Source organism: Lepus europaeus, chromosome 13 (assembly GCF_033115175.1).
Source record: "Lepus europaeus isolate LE1 chromosome 13, mLepTim1.pri, whole genome shotgun sequence".
In the NCBI taxonomy this organism is placed as follows: Eukaryota; Metazoa; Chordata; class Mammalia; order Lagomorpha; family Leporidae; genus Lepus; species Lepus europaeus.
Genome location: NC_084839.1, coordinates 14922618 through 14942291, shown reverse-complemented (window position 1 = coordinate 14942291; position 19674 = coordinate 14922618). Strand labels below are relative to the sequence as shown.

At 39.1% G+C, this 19674-nt stretch overlaps 1 protein-coding gene across 2 annotated transcripts in view; it reads left to right on the top strand.

Moving 5' to 3' along the window:
- SMC6 (structural maintenance of chromosomes 6) overlaps positions 1-19674 on the top strand; it is a 95934-nt gene that overhangs the window by 5709 nt on the left and 70551 nt on the right. For both annotated transcript variants that reach the window (XM_062208981.1, XM_062208980.1), the window contains 3 exons: positions 4289-4431; positions 10460-10577; positions 13325-13430. In XM_062208981.1, the coding sequence (XP_062064965.1) occupies positions 4294-4431; positions 10460-10577; positions 13325-13430 (362 nt within the window). In that variant the 5' untranslated portion in view covers positions 4289-4293. The remainder of the gene's footprint in view (positions 1-4288; positions 4432-10459; positions 10578-13324; positions 13431-19674) is intronic.

Sequence of the window (19674 nt, the reverse complement as noted above, 5' to 3'; positions counted from 1 at the left end):
GGACTCATGATGACATATCAAGGCTTTAGAAAAAGTGATTTTGTGTAGTAAATTTGAGGCTTTAAATGGTCAGTGTTTTGAAAAATAAAGTTACAAAAAATTGATTCAGAAAGCTGTAATGAACTCAAAGTATACAACATGGAAATTGAGATTTTATTTATTTATTTATTTATTTTTTTGACAGGCAGAGTGGACAGTGAGAGAGAGACAGAGAGAAAGGTCTTCCTTTGCCATTGGTTCACCCTCCAATGGCCGCCGCGGTAGGCGCGCTGCGGCCGGGCGGCGCACCGCGCTGATCCGATGGCAGGAGCCAGGTGCTTCTCCTGGTCTCCCATGGGGTGCAGGGCCCAAGCACTTGGGCCATCCTCCACTGCACTCCCGGGCCACAGCAGAGAGCTGGCCTGGAAGAGGGGCAACCGGGACAGAATCTGGTGCCCCGATCGGGACTAGAACCCGGTATGCCGGCGCCGCAAGGCGGAGGATTAGCCTAGTGAGCCGCGGTGCCGGCCATGAGATTTTTTATTTTTTAAAATTTACAACATCTCCACGTTTTAAAGTTTAAGTGTAATTCTTTCATGGCCCTGCACCCGCATGGGAGACCAGGAGAAGCACCTGGCCCCTGCCATCGGATCAGCGCGGTGCGCTGGCCGCAGCGCGCTACCGCGGCAGCCATTGGAGGGTGAACCAACGGCAAAAGGAAGACCTTTCTCTCTGTCTCTCTCTCACTGTCCACTCTGCCTGTCAAAAAAAAAGTGTAATTCTTTCAAAACACTTTAATATCTTGTTATAAAAGCGATTTTAGAGTATTAAAGATTGACAGACTACCCAGTTCACTTAATTAAGTTTGTGTTGTCATAGTACCAAAACCTGACAGAACTGACTCCTCAAACAGTTCTTGTAATATATACATATATATTATATGTATTATATATGTATGTGTGTATATATATATATGTCTACAAAATTGATCCTTGGTAAGTTTGGAAAGCAGTAGATTAAAAAATTAAGCACCAGGGCTGGTGCCGTGGTGCAGTGGGTTAATTCTCTACCTGTGGCACCGGCATCCCATATGGGCGCCGGTTCTAGTCCCAGCTGCCCCTCTTCGATCCAGCTCTCTGGCCTGAGAAAGCAGTTGAAGATGATGGCCTAATTGCTTGGACCCCTGCACCTGCATGGGAAACCGGGAGGAGGTATCTGGCTTCTGGCTTTGGATCTGCACAGCTCCGGCCGTTGCGGCCAGCTGGGGAATGAACCAACAGAAGGAAGACTTTTCTCTCTGTCTGTAACTCTACCTCTCAACTAAATAAATCAAATCTTTTTTTTTTAAACAAACTGAACAGAAATTTATTTCTTACAGAATTAGACCTGATATATAGACAGTTTATGTAACGCTTAGAGTCTTGTCAACAAAACAGTAATAGCTGTGGTTACAATTAGCACATGTGATTCACTGCAAAGATAAAAGTACATAGGACAGACAGATAAGCTTTCCAAATGAAATTATATGAGGTGGGGTAAAAACGAACAAGAAAGGATTGTGTTTACACATAAATGGGAGATAGGATATAAAAAGGAAACATATATAATGCTTATCACTGCATTGTCATGCTAGCAAATTGCACTTATTTTTAGAGCATATTCAAAAAACATGTACATTAAGACTAAAGAATTTTCAAAGACTAAAGAAATTTCAAATTTTCAAATAAAATCTTAAAAAAAAAAAGCACTGTGTAGGAATGTCTGTCTCCCTCACTGTCCTTTTCTTTTCTTTTTTTTTTTTTAAACTTTTATTTAATGAATATAAATTTCCAGTGTACAGCTTATGGATTACAATGGCTTCCCCCTCCCATAACTTTCCTCCCACCCGCAACCCTCCCCTCTCCCGCTCCCTCTCCCCTTCCATTTGCATCAAGATTCATTTTCAATTCTCTTTATATACAGAAGATCAATTTAGTATAAAGATTTCAACAGTTTGCACCCACATAGAAACACAAAGTGAAACATACTGTTTGAGTACTAGTTATAGCATTAAATCACAATGTACAGCACATTAAGGACAGAGATCCCACATGAGGAGCAAGTGCACAGTGGCTCCTGTTGTTGACCCAACAAATTGACACTCTAGTTTATGGCGCCAGTAACCATCCTAGGCTGTCGTCATGAGTTGCCAAGGCTATGGAAGCCTTCCAAGTTTGCCAACTCTGATCATATTTAGACAAGGTCATAAAAGACAGAGTGAGGATAGTAACCAATGATCCTAAGAGTGGCATTTACCAGGTTTGAACCATTATACAGCATTAAGTGGGGAAGAGGACCATCAGTACACACATGTTGGGAGTAGAGCCATTGGTGGTAGAGTAGAGGTTATGATTACAAAGGAATGAGGCCCAAGTGCACTAGACAGGGCCTAAAACAAAGGACAGAGTCATTATTAGAGGAGCTAAGAAAGGTGCTGTCTAAGCTACAATGAAGTTTTCTGATTGAGAGGCAAATAGAACCTGATAGAAGGGGCTTGATAATAATCTGGTGGGCTTTAGGCCTTGTAAATTCAGAGGCCCAGACCTATCTATCTCTTCACATGGGGTATATCCTAAGGGAGGTGTGAACCTCTTAGGGGAAGGCACTCTGTTGACTTTCATTACTTGGCTGGCCTGGGAGGAGAGCTGGCCAGGTAAAGGCAGGTGGCATCTCTAACTGTCCTTTTCTTTTTCACATTCCTTCTCCAGAGTCCCTGTTCTCCTATTTCTTACCTCTGCTGTGTGTTTTTCTTTTAACACCACTCCAGTAGCTCTCTTGTCCCTGTATATACACATAAGGCTGGGTTTCTTGGCCTGTGTACACAGCATCAAATAGAGCTATCATCTGTTAGTGAGACTAGAATCTTTCAGTCCAAATTGGTGAGCGAGAGAATCTGATTTATTCTACTATAGTTGAGGGGGATAAGAGGAATGGGTCAGGCACATAGTTCATAACAGGACAACTATGATTTCGCATTTGGGAAACTTAATTGAGCCTAGAAGTATTTCTCATGTTGTTCCTTAGAAATTTTTGATTGTATGTCAAATTTTTTCTCCTTTTATTTTGCAAACAATTATTGAATACCTATCATTTTAGGTTTTAAATGTATTCTAAAGAAAAGAATGAAAGCAACAATCAAAGTAGTCATAAAGCTTAATTTCTTGTTTTTTTTTTTTTTTTAAAGATTTATTTATTTGAAAGGCAGATTACAAGAAAGAGGGATCTTTATCTACTGATTGACTCCCCAGATGCCAGTAACAGTGGAGGCTGGGCCAGGCTGAAGCCAAGAGCCAGGAACTCCATCTGGGTCTCCCACACAGATGGCAGGAACCCAAGCACTTGGGCTTCACCTGCTGCCAGGCACATTAACAGGAAGCTGGGTCTGAAGCAGAATGGCTGGGATTCCAGCCAGACACTCTTAATAAGGGATACTAATGTCCAAAGTGGCTGTTTAACCCTCGGCATCACAGTACCCATCCCATAAAGTTTAATTTGACTTACACAGACTGTCAGTTTTGACTAGAGATTCAGCATTCATGTGTTTATTAGCAAAATCTTGTGTAATTTTAACCATTAACTTTCTAGGTTCAGATTTTATTGCGTACTGGGAAAAAAATAACACAGACTGTTTCTTTAAGGAAGTTACTAGTTACTAAGCAACACAGCTTCAAAATGAACCTCTTTGGGAAAATAATGTGATTTGCTGTTGCTTATAGCAAGTGAAAATGGGGATTTGTTCTGGGATAATTTTGAGAGTCACTATGCCATCTCTTTAAATTGACATTGGAAACTGGAAACTTAAATTTCACAAATAAGATCTTTTACTTTTTGTGAGTTTAGGAGTCAAAGCATTTAGGTAGTCTTGTATCAATAAACTTTTGGCCATGATTAGCTTTGAAGTAAAATCAACTGGTGTAGAATATGCAGATAATTTTTTTAAGCTACACAAATTTATTATATTTTTATGTAGTTGAATTCCACAGGTCTTACTGGACTACAATCACAGCATCAGTAGGGCTGTGTTCCTTTTTGGAGTCTCTTGGGGAAATCTCTTTCCTTGTATTTTCCAGCATTAGATTCATGACAATTGGTCCTCTGTGCAGGATGGAAAATTTTGATTTTCTTTATTTTTCTAAGTACAGATGGTATAATATTTAAAACTTAAAAAGCTTATGTATGATTTAATTTCATTGAGTTTAATGTATATGGAGTAGTCGTTATGAATGCTATATTTTATTTACTTCATTGTTAACTGTATATGTTTGTTCAGACCTGATGGCCAAAAGAAAGGAAGAAAATTTCTCTTCTCCTGAAAATGCTAAAAGACCAAGACAAGAAGATTTTGAAGATTTTGATAAAGATGGTGATGAAGATGAATGTACAGCTTCTTTCACTAATGGCACCTCTACTTTGGTAAGTGTGAAATTACAAAATTAAGCTTTTCCACTTGGCATGTTTTTCATGGCTGGTTTATTTCATATTTGTGATCTTTGAAAATTGGAAGGCCAAGGTAGGGATGGGCATTTGGTATAGTGTTTTAGATGCCACTTGGGACACCCACATGCCACATTGTAGAGCCTGGATTTTGGTCATGGTTCCACTTCCAAAGCCAGCTTCCTGTTAATATACACCCTGAGAAGTAGCAGGAGGTGGCTCAAGTCCTGCCATGTGGGAGAGCTAGATTGAATTCCTGGCTCCTGGCTTTGGCCTAGTCCAACCCCAGCCGTCATGGCCATTTGGGGAATGAACCAGTGGATGGAAGATCTTTGTCTACTCTCTTTCTTTGCCTTTCCAATAAATAATAAATGGAAAAAAATAAATGAAAATGAAGAGTCAAAGTAAAATAACCTCTTTTAATCTTGAAGTTTTCATTAATTGTTAGAAAAATTAATAGAGAAATTAGTGAAGCAAAGACTTGGGTCATTGATAAAATGAATAAATTTGACAAACCTCTTTTAAGACCAACAAAGGAAAAGAAGGGGAAAAGATACAAATTGCCAGTAATAGGAATGAAATAGGGGTGTGAGCATAGGTCCTGTAGAAATCAAAAGCATAAGGAAATAGAGTTAACAGTTCTGTACACATAAATTTGACAATGTAGGTGAAATCGACCAATTCTTTAAAAAGAAAAATGTAGAATGCATGCAATACGTAGTATGTGATTTGACTGTTTCCATAACTATTGAGAAAATTTAATTCATGTTTTAAAACTCCTAAAAAGAAATATTCAGGCCCAGTTTTTTTTACTGTAGAATTGTACTAAACTTTTAAAAAAGAATGTACATGTAATCTGCATAGTCTTTTCCAGAAAACAGAAGAGGAACGAATGCTTTGATATCATGATCCTGATATCAACACCAAAGAGATACCAAAAAGAAAACCATACATGTTCATATGCCTCTGCAATATAGATGCAGAAATCCTTAACAAAATATTACCAAATATACTTAAAATTCAGCAATATTTGAAAAGGAAGTATACCCCATGCACAAATGGATTTATTGTAGGCATACAAGCCTGATTAGCATCTGAAAATCAATTTTATTCACCATACCACAGGTTGAAGAAGAAAAATTATGGTCCTGTCTCAGAATGTAGCAGAAGTATTTGACAAAATTCAATACCTGTTTGTGATTAAAAATCTTCAGAAAAATAGGAGCAGAAGGGAACTTCCTCAACATGATAAGCAACATTGACAGAAGGATCTAGGGCTAATACCCAGTAAACATATTTAATGGTGAAAGATTGAAAAGTTTTCATCTAAGATCAGGAACATAGTAAGAGTGTCTGCTTTCATCATTGTTATTAAGCATAGTGCTGGAATACCTAGTTAGTGAAAATAAAGTTGGAAAATAGGAAATAAAATATAGAAGTTGGGGAAAAAAAAAAAAAACTGTCCTCACTTGCAGATGACCTGATTATCTACATATAAAATTTTAAGGAATCTACCCAAAAACTCTGTCTAAAATGCATTCAGCAAAGTTATAGCATACAAGATACACATTTTAAAAAATTGCATTTTATGTACTAGCATTGAACATATTGACATGAAAATTCAGAATACAATAGCATTTATAGTCACTCAAAAAATGAAGTGCTTTAGGGAAATTCATATTAAGATACCATGATACATCTGTAAAATTCCAGACCAAATGCTGGCAAGGTTTTGGAGTAGCAGAAACTCTCATTCATTGCTGGGAAATGTAGAATGGTACAACCACTTTGGAAGACAGCCTGGCAGTTTGTTACAGAAGTAAACACACTCTTACCATAAAATCCAGTGATTAGGCTCCATAGTGTCTACCTAAAGGAGTTGAAAACTAGTGGTCTCACAAAAACCTGTACATGGATGTTTGTTGCAGCTTTATTTATAATCTCTAAAACTTGGAAGCAACCAAGATGCCCTTTGGTAGGCCAGTAGATAAACTGTAATATGTTTAGACAGTGGCTTATTTTTCAGCACCAACAGGAAGTGAGCTATCCTTGAAAAAAAAATAGAGGAAAGAAGCCAAACTGAAAAGGCTATATAATGTCTAATTTCAACTCTGATCCTCTGGAAAAGCCAAAACTATGGAGACAGAAATGCCAGTGATTACTAGGGATAGAGAGGAGAGATATCAGCAGCAGAACACGTAATATTTAGGGCAGTGAAAATACCCTGTGTGATCCTCTAATTGTCTTTACAATTTTTACAAATCTAAAGAATGTGTAACATGCAGAGTGAAGCCCAGTGTGAACTATGGACTTAGAGTGATAATGATGCATCAGTGTAGATTTTTCGGCTGTAACCAATGGACCATTCTGGTATGAGAATTTTTGACACTAGGGGAGGCTGTGCATGTGTGGGAGGAGAGGATGCTTAGGAAATCTCACTCCGTGAACATAAAACTGCTTGAAAAAAATCTTCGAAGAAAAATGAATTAAAGGATGTTCAGGACTTTTATGCTGGAAAGTAACCAATACCGATGAAAGGAATCAAAGAGAACTCAGTAAATGGAGACTCATACATACTTACTGATTGAAAACTCAACATAGAAAAAATATTAATTCTTTTCCAAAATGACAAACCAGTTTAATGCATTTTTCTATAAAAATCCAGTAAGGTTTTTTGTACATATAGACAAGTTTATTTTAAAATTTTTTTATTATTATTTTTTCTTTTTTTGACAGGCAGAGTTAGAGAGAGAGAGAGACAGAGAGAAAGGTCTTCCGTCTGCTGGTTCACCCCCAAAATGGCCGCCACGGCCAGCGCACTGCGCCAATCCAAAGCCAGGAGCCAGTTGCTTCCTCCTGGTCTCCCATGTGGGTGCAGGGCCCAAGGACTTGGGCCATCCTCCACTGCCTTCCCGGGCCACAGCAGAGAGCTGGACTGAAAGAGGAGCAACCAGGACAGAATCCGGTGCCCCGACCGGGACTAGAACTCGTATTATTATTTTTTTTAATATTTTATTTTATTTATTTGAAAGAGTTGGGGGGGGGGGTCTTTCCGCTAGTTCACTCCCCAGATGGCCACAGTGGCCAGAGCTAGGCCTATCTGAAGCCAGGAGTCAAGAGCTTCTTCAGATCTCCTATGCGAGTGCAGGGGCCAAAGGACTTGGGCCATTTTCTACTGCTTTCCCAGGCCATAACAGAGTTGGTTCGGAAGTGGAGCAGCTGGGACTAGAACTGGTACCCATATGGACGCCGGCGCTTCAGGCGGTGGCTTTAATCCGCTGTGCCACAGCGCCTGCCTCCTATTTTAAAATTTACATGAAAAGGAAAGGCAACTAAAATAGCTAACATAAACAATAAAATCTCCTCCATTGTCAAGATCTGTTATATTAGTATAGCTGTGATAATCAAGGTCATGGGATGTTGGTACTGGGAAGGACATATAGATCACTGGAGCAGAACAGAGAAATCTGTTCTGAACAGAGAAGTAGACTCACCTACATTATAGTAAACTTAATTTTCTGTGAATTTGCAAAAGCAATCCAATGGAGGGGAAGGCGGCCTGTTTACCAAATGGTGTTGAAATAGTGCTGGAGCAATTATACATTAATAAGCAGAAAAATGAACCCTGACCTACATCTCTTATCTTGGACAGAAATTAACTCAAAGTTGAGTAACAGTTGTAATTCTAAATAAAACACCATAAAACTTTTTGAAACAAACATAAAGAGAAACTTTTGGGATTATAGACTAGACAAAGAGTTCTCAGATTTCATAGCAAATGCTCTAACCATTAAATGAAGAATTGACAAATTGGATCTCATTAAAATTAAAGACTTGCTCTGCAAAGACCTTGTTTGGAAGGGGATTAAAAAATCAAGCTACAGATGAGAAAAATAACACTTGCAAACCACTTGTCCAGCAAAATAATATCCGGAATGAATAAAGAACTCAAAACTCAACAGTTTAAACTCAAACAATCCATTTGAAACTGGACAGAAGATAAAGAGAATTTCACTGAAGAGGAGGATATGCAGGTAACAGACAAGCACATGAAATATTTGTCATCATTCATTATTGGGTTAATACAAATTCAGGTCATAATGAGACATCACTATATACCCATCAGAATGGCTAAAGAGAAAAACAGCTACAACACCAAAAGCTGGGAAGGATTTAGAGAAACTGAATCACATATACGTTGCTGGTTGGAATGTAAAACTTTAGAAAACGGTTTGTCAGTTTCTTTTGTAACAGTTAATATGCAATTGCTATATAACTCAGTCTTTATCCCTCTAAATAACATCTTTATTTGTTATAGCCCCAAACTGGAAACAACCCAGATATTAATGAGTAAATATACTTTGGTGTACCCAGTACTACTACTACTTTTTTTTTTTTTTTTTTAAGATTTATTTGAAACGCACAGTAACAGAGAGGGTGGGTTGAGGGGGGAGAGACAGAGATTTTTCCATTTGCTGGAAAAAGCCAGCTGGGCTGCTCCGAAGCTGGGATCTTCTGCTAGGTCTCACATGTGGGTGCAAGAACCAAAGTACTTGGTTACATTCTCTGTTGCTTTCTCAGGCACATTAGCAGGGAGCTGGATCGGAAATGGAGCAGCTGGGACTTGAACCAGTGCCCATATGGGATGCTGACATCTCAGTAGGAGGCTTTACCTGCTATGCCTCAACACTAGCAGTACCCAGCACTTCTTAACAACAAAAAGTAATGAACCTTATAACGTATATAGGAAGTAATAGAGAATTAAGTTGAATTGAAAAAAGCCAGTCCTAAAAGGTTGCTATTCCATGTAACATTCTTAAAATAACAGAGAATAGATTATTGGGTCAGGGGTTAAGGAAGGTATAATTGGGTATGATATAGATGTGACTATAAAGGGCAAAAAGAGGGTTTGTTGTAGTGATGGAAATATTTTGTATCTGGACAGTATCAGTGTAGTATCCTGGCTGTGATACTGTTCTGTGTTTTTGTAAGATGTTACCCTTGACAGAAACTGGATAAATAATACACAATATTCCTATTATTTGACAACTGCATATGAATCTGCAGTTATCTCCAAAAAGCGTATTTAAAAAATTCATCAACCAAGATTTTCCAGTATTTATTCATAAAAAATTATACATGTTTTCTGTTGTTTTTATAAGGTTTGTGTCCAGAAGAAAAGAAGCAGGAAGGTTTTTTGTTTTTTTTTTTTAAAGAAACCATAAAAATAGCTAGAGACAGTAAAATAGTATCCTAAGTTGTTAGAAGATGTGGTAAAATGTGGCTGACTTATTCTGATACTTACAGAACTACAAAAGGCAAGTATCAGTTTATGCTGACAAATATCACACAGCTATTGTAATACGTGGTAGACTCAGAAAATCACAAGAAAAGCGGGTTTTACCTTTTAAAAGATATTCTGCTATTAGGATTATCCATTTATAAAATAGATATTGTGTCAAATAGTGAATTCAGTGTTCCAGTCATGGCTAAATTGTTATCTTCTTGGGATGTTGTAAATACAGTGCTGTATTTTATAGAATATTTTTCTACATCAGTGGTGCTCAACCAGGGTGCTTTTGTCCCTGTAATTGGGGATATTTGGCAATGTCTGGATATATTTATGATAGTCATAACTGGCGAGGACAGGTGTGTCTATCACAGACTGGCATGTAGTGGGTGGAGGTAGAAATGCTGCTAAACATTCTCTATTGCATTGGATGGGAGCCCCCACCCCAACAAGAAATTATCTGACCCAAATGTCCATATTGTTCATATTAAGGAATCTTGTGATACACTTATTAAATCTTTTAAAGGTTGTAGAACCAGTGGTGACTGATGGAATGTTCCCATTTTATTTCATCTTATTCGTTGAAGTAACCATTATTCACTCCTTGTAATTTTTTCTTCTCTAAGACTGCTGGTTCTTCCTCCTGCCTGCAAATGCTTGAATGATTGCAATGAGTGAATTAGATTGATTGTTTTCTCCAATTTTTTTTCTTAATAGACAGCAGCAGAAGTTGGAATAATTGAAAGTATTGAGCTGAGAAACTTCATGTGCCATTCAATGCTTGGACCTTTTAAATTTGGTTCTAATGTTAACTTTGTCGTTGGTAACAATGGAAGTAAGTGCCTTTGCCCATTTCACTGAGCAGTACTTTGAGATTATAATGTAATGTATTTACTTTTTAAAATAGATGACTGTTACTTGTAGTGCTGATAAATATTTGGTGTGTAGATCTTTGTCTGTAGATATTTTTATATCGAGTTAACTCCAGTATGTTATTGAAACAACAGGGATAGGGGCCGGTGCTGTGGCTTACTTGGTTAATCCTCCGCCTGTGGCGCTGGCATCCCATATGGGCGCTGGGTTCTAGTCCTGGTTGCTCCTCTTCCAGTCCAGCTCTCTGCTGTGGCCTGGGATAGCAGTGGAGGATGGCCCAGGTGCTTGGGCCCCTGCACCCACATGGGAGATCAGGAGGAGGCACCTGGCTCCTGGCTTCGGATCGGTGCGGCTCTGACTGTAGCAGCCATTTAGGGGGTGGACCAACGGAAGGAAGACCTTTCTCTCTGTCTGTCTCTCACTGTCTAACTATCTGTCAAATAAAAAAAAAAAATAGGGATAAACGTTTCCTGCTTATATTTTAAATCCATTTACACTGGATTCTCTACCATGGAGCAGTCATCAAGCTGTTGTCATTGAGATTGAAGCAGTCCTGTGTCTTACCTCAACTTAGCATTGTAATAGAGCACAAAACAAGTGGCTTGGGAACCAAACGTGAAAGTACCTAATTCTCACTTTGTGATCAATGAAAGCTTTATGAAGAGATGGTACTTGTGCTGGTATTTCAATGAAAATGAAAGATTCTTTAGATCTCACTGTGGGAGAAGAAACTGAGGTGGTCCAAGCAGAGATTGCTCTTCAGCAAAGGTTTGGAGGAGTAGAAGTATATATGTATTGGGAATAATGAATAAACTTAAGTGGTTTTTATCATGTGGTACATTCTGGGGAGCAGCAGAATCTGACACTATACAACCATGTTGTAGATGATATTATAGTGAATTTGAATGTCATGATAAAAATTTTAGGGTTTTATTCAAATGTCAATGAGTAGCCAATTAAAGTTTTTGAGTAAAGGGTTGAGTAAAAGGTTTCTAAACATAGAAAAGGTTTATGAAACAAACTGGTCATGTGATGGACGTCAGATTAGAAGAGGGCAGGAAGAGCACTTAGGCGGCTCTTGTGATAGGCAAACCAGGCATGAGGTGTTAACAACTGAACTGAGGCCAGGCACAGGGAGGAGGCATGCCAGCATCTACCTGCTGGTACTTCAATGGGCAGCTTAGTGTGTGCAACTACACAAGCCCCTCTTGTTCTCTGTTTTCCCTATTCTATCATGCCATCAAGAAGACAGAGATTTTAGGAGAGATTGGATAGAGAAAAGGTCAGTGCTATAGGTTGCACAGGATCATAAGTAGAGATACCTTTTTTTAAAAAAATACTTGAACCAATGACATTATTAATACAACTTTTTTTAAAAGATTTTTTTTTTTTTTACTTTAAAGGCATTTAACAGAGAGAGAGGGAGATACAGAGAGGTCTTCATCCTCCGATTTACTCCCCAAATGGCTGCAATGGGTAGCGCTGGGATATGCTGAAGCCAGGAGCTAAGAGCTTCATCTGGGTCTCCCACTTGGGTACAGGGGCCCAAGCACTTGGGCCATCCTTCTCTTCTTTGCCAGGCACATAAGCAGGGAATTGGATCAGAAGCGGAGCAGCCAGGGCTTGAACCAGCGCTCATACAGGATTCTGGTGCCACAGGCTGTGGCTTTACACACTTAATAGAAGGAACGCTAATACAGGAACTGAAGGCAATCCATTTGGTAATGAAGAAAAGGGAGAGAATAAGGATAGGAACTTCAGAGGTATTTCAGCAACTACACTGGCTAATCATTGGTGTGTTTTGGCTAATTTGTGGTATGTTGTACAAAATAGTGGGCTGATAAGATTTGATTGGATTGGTTGATCATGGAGTTCAGCAAATGGTTATTATATTCTGGGTAATTGTTAAATATTTTGAAATTTCAACTTTTGATATTTTTATATATGTTATGGTAAAAAGAAGTAACACATTTCAAAGAGTTAGAAAATGAAGAATACTCAAATCAAGAGTAACAGTTGAAGGAGGGGATAGAGAGAGGGAGGGAAATATGATTATCTTAGAATTGTATCCATGAAATACATGAAATCTGTTCTCTTATTAATAAAAATTTTAAAAGTTGTCAAAATATTAAAAGTATATGACTGCTAATTTTTTCCTATTAAGTTCATTCATTCATCCAACAAACATGTGGCTGTTATGTGCTGACAGTGAGACTGCAGCATTGAAGGAGAGACAATATTCTTGCCCATGTGGAGCTTGCATTTTATGCTGAGAATATCTGAAAAAAGTAACTTAACTCTAATGAAGTTAGAGTGTATTAAGAATTATGTGTCGTGTGTGTGGGTGTGTGGGTGCAAATAGAATCTAAGTTTTCTTAGTAGATTGACAGGCTAGGGTGATACAATGGGAGTTTCAGGTTAGAAATATATCAGCCATTTTTTCCACTTCTGTGTTAGTGGCAAACATTTGATTCCCAAAATGTACTAATATTTTTCTCATTAGTGGCAGCTAAATATTTCATGAAATATTCAACCTCTTTTTTTTTTTTTAAGTTTTCTGTTTTGGTACTTTAAGAAAATTATAATTGTATAACAGCATTTTATTTCAATGTGAGAATAATTCATTTAGAAATATTTTGCATCTAATTTTAGGAATTGACTTTTTTATGTTTTTAATGAGTGTGATTTATTCAACACCTGTCTCTTTAGGTGGGAAGAGTGCAGTACTTACAGCCCTTATAGTTGGTCTTGGTGGAAAAGCAGTTGCTACTAATAGAGGATCTTCTTTAAAAGGTTTTGTGAAAGATGGACAGAAGTAAGTGTTTGGCTTTCTACCTATCTTTTTATCTTTTTAGTAGAAGCAGCTACTTTAGTTTCCTGATTCGTGTAGGCTGGAATTGAAGTGCCTTCTCAGCACAGGAGCAGAGTTATTGTAGCTTTTCCTTCCTTTCTCTGCTCCTGCTTGGCCCACTGTTGCCTGTTACCCTTCGTAGACAGGTAGCTGGTGCAACCTCTTGCCATTTGCCTGCTCACCTACACTCAGGTTTCTGTTACCTTTCTGGAAGAAAGGACAGTGATAAGTCTTTGTACTCTTGTTTAAAGGCATATTTATAAAGGTTGCACATTCCTGGCTTACTTAACCCAGCATCAGCAAGGCCATGTTGATATGATGGGGTGAGAGCAAAATCAGTGACCATTCAAGGTGTCCCTGCACAAATTTTTTTTCCAGCTTTCTAAGAATTCCAGAAAAGTATTCCACTCTCTGATGCTGATTTTATGTCCTTTACCCAAGTGGGTTGCCAATGAGTTTTATATGAAAACCATAATCACGAGCCTGTTTGTGGTTCTATCTGGGCCCTTGATGAATGATCATATTAGAATTCTCTTTGGCTTTTCATTTGCATTTCTTTTTGTCATAGGTTGCCTTCATATAGCTGAATATTAATTGCCCAGTTTTTATCATCATGGACTCATTGCCTTTTGCCTACTAGTGGCTCTGTCTTCAGGCTGATCTCATTATTCTTTTTCATACTGCCCCAGATACCTCTGGAGGGATCCTTGTTTCTCATAACAACTGAATGTCCTAAACCCTGTCATACTGTCTCCCAGCGTGAGGCTGCTCCCACTGCTGCTGCTTCTCACACGCCCAGTGTCCAGAACTTTTGAGTGGTAATTAACACTGTCTTTTTTCTCATATGCTAGACTTTCTTTCTACTCAGTGTTATATCTGTTTGACTTCTCTTGTTAGTAAAAAATAGAATGGGGACATGATGTAAATCAGGATTGTGGGCTTCTTAATGTATTATGCAAAGGCCTTAAGAATCTTACGCCAAGATTCCACACTGATTCGAGAAGGGCAAAAGATACAGAGAAAGTAATTTTCCATGCCTCGTGGCCTTGGAGAAAACTGCTTGATAGCAGTTCTCTAGCAGTTTCCTTCTGCACTTATCTTACTTGAGCCCCAGCCCAGAAAGTCTTGTGCTTGCCCTTTACCCTCCCCAAACAAGATTATATGTGAAATAAAAAATTAGTTTTCACTCTTTTGGGGGATGATTTGTTTTATTTATTTGAAAGTCATACTGACAGTGGATAGACAGACAGAAGGAGAAAGAGATCTTGGGTTTGTTGGTTTACTCCCAAAATGTCTGCAGGTGACTAGGGCTGGGCAGGCAGATGCTGGAAGCCTGGAACTCTATCTGAGTCTCCCATGTTTGTGGCAGAGGCCCAAGTACTTGGGTCATCTTCTGTTGCCTTTGCAGGTGCGTTAGTAGGAAGTTGGATTGGAAGCAGAGTAGGCCGGGACTCCAACCAGCACTCTGAAGTGACATGGTGGCTTAACCCACTGCACTCTAGTGCCAACCTCAGTTACTTTATTGCTTTTAAGTTCATAGACCCAACCCTATTTCAATTCATTACTTTTAACTATGCATTTCTTAGTTGTCCACACAATCACCTAGTGAACTTGGTCAGAGAACACATTGATCTTTCAGGTACAGGCTTCAGAAAGAAATTATTTTTTATGTGCCATTAAATGTTTTGTCTCAGTTAAATATTCTTGATTTTTTTTTTTTTTTCCATTTAGGAAGTACTTGGACCAACACAGACTTCTGAATGCTATCTTCAAAATACTATTTAAAAAAGAAATGCTCACTTATCTGTGTCACTAAATTCAAGGACATAGCTGCCTATCATGGGATCATTAATATGTATATATATATTTTTAAGATTTATTTATTTATTTGAAAGGCAGAATTACAGAGAGGCAGAGAGAGTGAGAAGTCTTCCATCTGAAGGTTCACTTCCAAATGGCTGCGATGGCCAGAGCTGAGCCAATCTGAAGCTGGGAGCCAGGAACTTCTTCCGGGTCTCTACCTGGGTTTAGGGGCCCAAGCACTTGAGCCATCTTCTGCTTTCCCAGACCATAGCAGAGAGCTGGGTCAGAAGAGGAACAGCCAGGACTCGAACCAGCACCCGTGTGGGGTACCAGCACTGTGTGAAGCAGTTTTACCTGCTACGCAGCAGCTCTGGCCTCCATTAGTATATCTTAAAGCAAGTTAATCGTAGCTAAAACTTTTAACTTGAGCTCAGTCTCCTTTTTTCTAGTTGTCCAAAAAAGCAGGTGAAAGTAGAGCTTTCCAAAGCCATTGCTATTTCTCTTACCGTACCTTCCCTCATTTAAAACATTGCTATCTGTGAAACTCATCTGTGTAATCATCTCTTTCTTGAAGAATCAGCTCATTGAGCTTTTCTTGTCCCACTCTGTATGTAAGCAGCTGCCCCCATTTGCCTGAGGAATGTAAGTCTGGCACAAGTCTAAGGTAGCACTAAGGACTCTGGTCTCTCCCTTCTTCCATCTCAAACTTTGTGCTCCCTGCTAGTGTCATCTGGACTGTGAGCTTCTTATCTTGGGGTATTGTAACTCTCCTGTTGCAATACTTGTTGAGAGAACTTTGCCTTGAGACACTTTGTCTGGGGCTTAGTCCTCTGAGTATCTGCTAGCCCTTTACAGTGATGTGGGGACAGTAAGTGAATTCTCCTGTATATGTCCTCGCATAGTGACTTCCCTCAGTGAAGCAAGGCCTCTTGTCCTTGCTATGCAGATTCTTTTGGAATAGGTACGCTCACTGTTTCCACCCTCAGCCTTCCTATACACAAGCCCTTGTAGCATTGGGGTCTTTGTAGTAGTCCTACTTTTGATGTCAGCTGTGTCACAAAAATTATGAGGGATGAAAATTCATTCTCCTGTTTTATGTTCTGGATTCATGTAGTCAAAGACAGAACTTCCTGCAGAGGAGCAGGCTATCCAAGGAAGGAGTAGATGCATCCTGTTTTTATATGACTTCTTCCTTATTCGTGACAATGTATGCTGTTGCCAATTCTACCTCTGTGTAGACAGGTTCTATCAGAATTGGAAAAGTAGCCTGATGCTTAGAGTGGCCCAACTTGTTATTCTGAAAGAACTCTCATTGATGGTCACTCTTTTCACTTAAGACTCTTCTCTATTTATAAGCATTGGACTCTGACACTTTACCCAAATTCAGCATCAGAAAAGGCCACATTAGTATACAGAGCGGAGAGCAGAGCCAGTGTCCAGCTCACTTGGCCCTGTTTCCTTGCACAAATTTTTTTTCTTGAACAGTTGAGACTTTTCATAAACATTAATTTTTTAAAATACTTTCTTAAACTTTTTTTTTTTTTTTTGACAGGCAGAGTGGATAGTGAGAGAGAGAGACAGAGAGAAAGGTCTTCCTTTTTGCCGTTGGTTCACCCTCCAATGGCCGCTGCGGCCGGCGCATCTCACTGATCCGAAGCCAGGAGCCCGGTGCTTCTCCTGGTCTCCCATGCGGGTGCAGGGCCCAAGGACTTGGGCCATCCTCCACTGCCTTCCCGGGCCATAGCAGAGAGCTGGCCTGGAAGAGGGGCAACTGGGATAGAATCCGGTGCCCCAACCGGGACTAGAACCCCGTGTGCCGGCGCCACAAGGTGGAGGATTAGCCTGTTAAGCCACGGCGCCAGCCTACTTTCTTAAACTTGTTAAATTCATATAGCATCAAGATACCAATGCCTCAAAAATTCTCACTATAATATAGTTAGCTTTCAAATGCAAAAATACCTAGGAATGAAGATAATAAAGTTGGTATTACTAATCAAGAGTGAGTATTTTTTTTATTTGTTTGAGAGACACGCAGGAGATGCCATCCACTGATTTATTCCTCAAATTCCTACAATGGCAGGAGCTGGGACCCGCCAAAGCTTGGAGCCAGGAACTCAGTGAGGGTCTCCCACATGGGTGGCAGGAAACCAAACTACTTGAGCCATCACCTGCTGCCTTCCAGGGTATGCATAAGGAGGAAGATAGAATAGGGAGTGGAGCTACTATTCAAACCTAAGCACTCTGATATGGAATGTGGGTGTCCCAGGTGGAATCTTAATAACTAGGACAGATATATACCCCTGAGAGAGAGGCTTGATAAGTCAGAGAGCAAATACATGCAGTCACTTTATTTTTAAGATGCTTTCCTTTAATATGTTAAATTAATGCTAGATAGTCTCACCAGTTAATGAAATTAAATGTTTTTGCTATGTTGTAAGCCCTTCTCCCCATCATACTTTTTAAAAAAATTTTTTAACTTTTATTTAATAAATATAAATGTACAAAGTACAGCTTTTGGATTACATTGGCTCCCCCCGCCAATAACCTCGCTCCCACCCGCAACCCTCCCATCTCCTGCTCCCTCTCCCATCTCATTCTTCATCAAGATTCATTTTCAATTATCTTTATATACAGAAGATCAGTTTAGTATATACTAAGTAATTTCAACAGTTTGCACCCACACAGAAACACAAAGTATAAAGTACTGTTTGAGTGCTAGTTATACCATTAATTCACATAGTACAACACATTAAGGACAGAGATCCTACATGAGGAGTAAGTGCACAGTGACTCCTGTTGTTGATTCAACAATTGACACTATTTATGACGTCAATAATCCCCCGAGGCTGTTGTCATGAGCTGCCAAGGCTATTTAAGCCTCTTGAGTTCGCCAACTCCAATCTTATTTAGACAAGGCCATAGTCAAAGTGGAAGTTATCTCCTCTCTTCAGAGAAAGGTACTTCCTTCTTTGATGGCCCATACTTTCCACTGGGGTCTCACAGAGATCTTTCATTTAGGTCACTATTTTTTTTTTTTTTTTTTTTTTTTTGCCAGAGTGTCTTGGCTTTCCATGCCTGAAATACCCTCATAGGCTTTTTAGCCAGATCCGAATGCCTTAAGGGCTGATTCTGAGCCAGAGTGCTGTTTAGGACATCTGCCATTCTATGAGTCTGTTGTGTATCCCGCTTCCCATGTTGGATTCTCACCTTTTTAATTCTATCAGTTAGTATTAGCAGACACTAGTCTTGTTTATGTGATCCCTTTGACTCTTAATCCTATCATTATGATCAATTATGAATTGAAACTAATCACTTTGACTAGTGAGATGGCATTGGTACATGCCACCTTGTTGGGATTGAATTGGAATCCCCTGGCACGTTTCTAACTACCGTTTGGGGCAAGTCTGATTGAGCATGTGCCAAATTGTACATCTCCTCCCTCTCTTATTCCCACTCTTATATTTAACAGGGATCACTTTTCAGTTAAATTTTAACACCTAAGAATAATTGTGTGTTAATTAAAGAGTTCAACCAATAGTATTAAGTAGAACAAAAAAATACAAAAAAGGGATAATGTATTAAGTTGTTCCTTGACAGGACAAGGGCTGATCAAGTCACTGTTTCTCATAGTGTCCATTTCACTTCTACAGGTTTCCTTTTTGGTGCTCTGTTAGTTGTCACCGATCAGGGAGAACATACGATATTTGTCCCTTTGGGACTGGCTTATTTCACTCAGCATGATGTTTTCCAGATTCCTCTATTTTGTTGCAAATGACCAGATTTCATTTTTTTTTTTTTACTGATGTATAGTATTCTATAGAGTACATGTCCCCTAATTTCTTTATCCAGTCCAGTGTTGCCCCATCATACTTTAATTAGTGGTTCTTTTCTTTGACTTATTCATTAGAATTAACTTGAGCTTTTAAAAATCTTGTCAATGATAATTTTTCAGAAATATGAGTGTCTTAATTAGATAACTATTAATAAAAACAAGCACACACACTGATCTATTTAAGGTGGCTTTAGGAAAGAATGCTTATAAAGATGCAGGAATATAAGTTTTGGAAGTTAAAAAGAGAATGTGCATCTGGGTCTCATGAGTGACCAGACTGTGAAAACCAAAAGATCCTTTTTCTCTAGGTCTCTTTTTCTTTTTTCTTTGTTTGAAAGGCAGAGAGAGAGAAAGATGAGATCTTCTATCCTACAGTTCACTTGTCAGATGTACCCAGTGGATTGGTTTCGGCCTTTCCAAAGCCAGGATTCTGAAACTTGATCAATTTCAAGTACTCCCAGAGTGCACATTAGCAGGAACCTGGAATTCAAAGTGGTGCCTAGACCTAGGCAGTCTGATAAGGGTGTCCTAAGCAGCATCTTAGCAACTGTGCCAAACACCTGCCTCTGTCTT